Below are 5,416 nucleotides of genomic sequence, written 5' to 3' on the forward strand. Positions count from 1 at the left end.
GGGTCCAATTTAGCAAAGCTACAACAGCAGCTGAAGTGAAGCAGTGGGGAAAGATCATACCAGCAACCAAGCAGGCAGATCAGAGAAGGGAAAAGCTTCCAATAGGTGATGATGAGCACGTGGGAAGAAGTAACCAGTTCATCTCTGAGAGAAATGTGAGCAGAGCCTCACAGTCCCCCCAGCAATTCCTGGGAGGGGCTGCAGGAGCAGCCCCCAGCCTCATGTTAGCACTTTATTTATAGCATTGCCTTCCTGTTCATAATCTTCTCAACTGTGAATTACAATTTTTCCTTCCCCCAGCATTATGGTGATGGTTTGGAACATGGAGATGTTTGGAAAGGGGCAATTTGGCATCAGGAGTCTAAAAAACAGATACAGATGACATCCTAAATGTATCTTTTATGAGTTTGGAATGATTCCTTTAAATTAAGCTCAGAGTCTGTGACAGCTTCTGGTAGTGTCGCCAATAAGGAAATAAAACAAAAAAAAATCAAGAGGTTCTCAAGCATATGTAGTCTTAGAGATCTGGAGACCTTGCTTTCCCTCCTGCAACTTTGAACTGCTTACCAATGCTTCCCAAGGAAAGTGTTTCAATAATTTTAATTTGTCTCTACACCACATATGCCCTCGAACCCCAACATACTTTTAAATTCAAGGCTTATAAAAAATTAAATGCTCCAATAATTCTAAATTGTGTTTGTTCGGTGTTACTGGAGCCTGGCCATTCCTTCAGTTTGGGGATTTTTGTTTTGTTTGCAGTGGGTGGAGGAAGAAATGCTTTCTATTAGTGCTTCAAATTGGAAGCCAGTCAAACAGCATCACAGCAGAGTGATTCAGCAGCCTCTGAGCCGATTCACAGTGTGTCATAAAATGGGATTAGGAAAACAACAATGCTTGGAGGAGAAAGAGCCCACACAAAGAATCACAGCAGGAGAACAATACCAGAAAGAACAGAGGGGAATAATCCTCACTTGGCTTCTGAGAAGCAGGTTGGATGACCTAATCAGTGGCTTTCAATGCCCTTCATTCTCCATGGAGTTGCAGGGTTCAGCTGCCCGGATCCAGCCACCACAGCTTAATAAATGTTTCTGCATGGACTGAACCACCCCAAGTGTTCCTGCGTGCACATCTGCAGCATCTTCTCATTTATCTGATGAGACCATGGTCCCCATCTGGCACAACCCCAGATGCTACTTCACAGCAGGCAGAAGCTCATGCAGAACTAGTGGTGAAAGTCCATGCCCACTTAGGATGGGAAGCAGAGGGAGCAATCTTAGGCTGTGAGTTAGAAACCAAAAAGCTGTGTTTTGTTAGTGTTACTCAAGAAGATACACACACACACTGGCAGCACATCAAAGGAGCTGAGGTGGTGTCAAACTAAGTGTATTTCCTATCACTGTCCTGAACAGGAATTAAATTAAACATGTATGTTGTGATGTCCTGAATCCAAGTATCAGTAACCACCTATGGCCAATGCCAAGATGGAAGAGGAAAGCATAATTTAAAACCTATTCTCTGTGAACCTGAAGATCCTGTTGACAACCTTGTTTTAAATTAGGCCAGACCTGTTACAACTGTGGCCTTGGAAGTGACAGAGGAAGGCAGGGACTCTCTCAGGAGTTTTACTAGATCAGCAGTGGTTGGATTACCCCTATGCAGAACATGAAATCACAGCTTCACGCAATTGAGGAAAATCAGACAATTATATCACAATTCCAATAAAATTGCTATATCCAAAGTCTGGTAGAGATAGAAAAACAAGGAGGAAAAAGAAAAATCTCATATGCCACGGTCTTCTCTTGTGGACTGAAAAAATGATAAAGTGCATCCTTGTAAATAACTCACTGCAGGATGCCTGGAATTTTATGGAAACTACTGCAACTTGTCTCTCAGTGGGGAATAACTGAGGCATAAGATAAGAAATCAGCTATATCCTAACTTGCAGCGACAGGTGCTGTAAAAGGAAATGCCCAATAAAGGCTTAATGTATAGGAAGATGGCAAATAACTGTTTGGAATTCTGAAATAAGAAAGCATAAAGCAATTCTCTAATCATGTCTAATCAAAGAACACCATCAGTTGTTAAAAACTTCTAGGGGAAAAAATGGGAGAGGTGGCAGCATGCTTGTCTTCGTCAGCAGTGTTTTGGGAATATTTTAGCCTGCAGAATTTAATTCCCTGTTATTACTTCTGAGCCTGAAGGTGAAAATCATAAATCAGAACCATTCATAACATGCAATAATGGGATGAAATACTCATAAGGAGAGTTACACGATGAAATCCTTTGGGATTGTGTGTAACCCTTACAGTCCTTGATGACAGCATTAAAAATCCTTCTGTCACTAACATCTATTCTTCCCTAATTCCTATACTAGTTTTTCCTCTTTCTTCTCTCATAACATTTCCAGATTTTTGTGTCATATGGCATTCCTGCCACCCTTCCTCCCTGCTGCCCTAAATATATGTTTAAGGCAAAATCATAGGAAAGCATTCCATGCTTAAAAAGATGGGCAGGTTTTAAATTACACTGTAAATACTAGTAAGGGCTTTTAATACCTGAGGAGCTTTCCCAAGGAGTTTTGCTCTGATTTCAGGACCCCCATTGTTTTTATAGAGGGCCATTTGGTCCCATTTATAAGGTGGTTACATTTTGAGTAACAAAGACTGCAATGCTCTAAAATAAAATAACTCTGTCCCCACCCTTCTTTCACCTTCTCATAGCTGAGTTAAAAAAAAATCCCAACCCATGATGTGTTAGAGCTTTGTTTTCTGAGTAACAAGACCAATCATGTTTCCTCTGCTTGATGTCTCTCTCTTCTCTTCCTTTTCTTCTAGGTCCTCTGGATCCACACTGACATAGAAATATCCCATGATGGAGAAAATAATGCACACAGCAAAGAGGAGAACAGTGAACAAGACAAATTCAGCCCACTAGGAAAGAAAAAAGAACAGCAGGTCAGGAGACCCCAGACTCTCAGTCTGGAGGATATCTCTGCACTTTCAAGTGCTTTATAAAGAGCTGTGTGAAAATTATTTCTTAGTTTCCAAAATGGCTCACAAGATAGAAACTTTCTCATCCTGTTTTTCTGATAAATGCTTGTACACATAATGTAATTACAAACATGTGATACCTCTTGAAATAAAATGGTTAGATTGAGTTGGTTTCATTAAATCTTTTTTTACAAATCTGACTGGAACATACCCACCTGGGCTTTTTGCCTACAAGATTCTTTTGGGAGAGGCAGATTCATGCTAGCCAGAAATAAGCCTCAGTAGAGACCTTCATCGTCCCAGAAGTTTCACAACCTGAATTAAACCACAACCTCTCCCTGTCAGCCTGATATCTCAGGGGTGTCACAGGCAGCCTGGCAGGATTCCCCAGGTGAGACCCTTGAGGAAGAGCTGAGTGCCCACGGGTCTCGTTTCTGGGGAGCACTCAAGGTGTGGCTGCCACTGTGTCCAGGCTCCAGGAGCAGACACAGCCAGCTTGCCTAGAGCTGAGCTTACCAGCTCAGGTCAGATACTTCCAGCCCTTGGAGGGCCAGAGAGGGCCAGTGCTCCCCAGGGGAGCTCCACTGAGGGCTCCACAGAGCAGGGGCAGGGGGACAGCTCAGAGTGAGCCGCTGTCAGGTGCAGGAGCCTGGGGCTGGGCAGAGAAGCTGTGCACCAGGACAGGGCCATCCAGAAGCACCAGCAGCCTGTTGTAAAGCACAACTTGTTTTAAGAGCCAAACCATACCTGTGCCATTGGTGCAGCCTCAGCAACAATGAGCACAAAGGTATTCCCCACAGCCACAGTGAGCAGCCAGCCTGCCTGCAGCACCGACTTCATGCTGGCTGGAGACTGAAAAGAGGAGAAGGGCCTGATCAGTGGGAACCGCGCTGCGCCCTTCGGCCCTACTTCACCCTCTGCAGTCCTGCCCAGTGCAGGTGCCACTGGGCTCAGCCTAGGAGGAGATGGGGGCACTTCCTCTGTGTGGAGTGGTTAATCTGTGGTTAATCTCAACATCTGCATACAAGGAGCTTTCAAAACATGGACAGAAGGGCACATGAAGAAGCAGGAAGTGCTGTTGTTGCAGAGCTGAATCCGGGTCATCCCCAACCTGCAGCATCTGAAATGGTACCATCAGGACGTCCAAGGAGCCACACAAGCCCTGCAGTTTGGAGTCTGGTGCCATGTGGCTGTTCACCTTTGGAAAAGAGACTGGATCTTGATGTTAAATTTCCTTCTGAGGACAAATTTTTCACATCCCATTACAGATCATCCCACTGCATTAATCATCCTCATTAATAAACATCTGCACCTTACTCCAGGGATAGATTTGAGCAGCTTCAGTAGCTGTTTGACCATGTAATGTCTCAGTCCTCACTTCTCATCAACCTCCCCAGACAACAATCAAATCATCCCTTGCAGGTTCATTACCCCTTGCTCACTTGTTACAACCTTGCATGTTTAGACCCCTTCAGTCTCTCAATTTAAAGCAGGTGCCAAGTCCTCATGCAGTCCTGTAGCCCTTGAAATACCCTGCCTTTATATCACTGAAAAATACATAGCACACAATACTACGCTAAGAGAAAACCCTGGTATTAAAATATTCAGAGTTTTCCCATTAACTATCCAGTTCTGTTCTGTGTTCTCAGGTTTACCAGAAAAGGATATTTCCAAGTATCACTGAGAACAGGTACCTTCAGAATATGAATTAATTTAGCTTGAGGGCACCCAGCAAGCTGTGTTACAATACCACTTTCAGCTGAAGGATAGATAACATTGTTAGTGTCATGTCAAAGGAGGTATGACAAGTCAATGACAGATGCAGAAATAAATCTTGAAGTCTAATTGTAAGGTCCTTATCTTTAAGTGGAGTACCTGAGAATAGGAGAAGGCCAGACCTGTAATGGAGAACATCACCTCCCCAGCAGATATCAGTAAATATTGTGGTAACTGCCAGGCCATATGGACATTGTTGGCTTTGATGTCTTCTGACTTCCATGTCTCAAGAGCACCTCCAGAAATCTAGCAGGACAATAAAGGCACACTGATTAGTTGCTGAAAGATCAGGTCTTTCTTAGCCTGGACAACAGCAGCAAATTTACCAAAAACCAAAGTTTTTGAAGCAAACTATGTCTCTCAACCCTGCCATTTCCAAGCCTGGGAATAGGATGACTCCTGCTACACAGAGCAGAGAGAACAGGATGGAAGCATTCCAGCTCATTTATGTACCACAAGAATTCCCTGAATTATTGCAAACTAACAAGTTGTCTTTTGTGGGAATGCCTGTGAGGTTCTGTGACTTGTCGAGCCTGTGACCTGCTGCTGTCTCCAAGGTTGAAGAAGGATGAGAGGGTAAGTGCTCATTGCATCCATGTGGTCACTGCTCCCATCTTATCAGCACTGTACAACTTCCCTATGACATCATT

General features: G+C 43.8%; 1 protein-coding gene across 1 annotated transcript in view; it reads right to left on the reverse strand.

The window, feature by feature from the left end:
* Positions 1–302: 302 nt before the first annotated feature.
* The window catches only part of SLC15A2 (solute carrier family 15 member 2), a 40,136-nt gene continuing 35,022 nt past the window's right edge, over positions 303–5,416 (reverse strand). The window contains exons 20-22 of the mRNA XM_005415763.2: positions 4,866–5,012; positions 3,738–3,842; positions 303–2,930 (exon numbers count right to left, since the gene is read on the reverse strand). Coding sequence (XP_005415820.1) covers positions 2,754–2,930; positions 3,738–3,842; positions 4,866–5,012 — 429 coding nt within the window. The 3' untranslated portion in view covers positions 303–2,753. The remainder of the gene's footprint in view (positions 2,931–3,737; positions 3,843–4,865; positions 5,013–5,416) is intronic.

Source organism: Geospiza fortis, unplaced genomic scaffold (genome assembly GCF_000277835.1).
Source record: "Geospiza fortis unplaced genomic scaffold, GeoFor_1.0 scaffold112, whole genome shotgun sequence".
NCBI lineage: Eukaryota > Metazoa > Chordata > Aves > Passeriformes > Thraupidae > Geospiza > Geospiza fortis.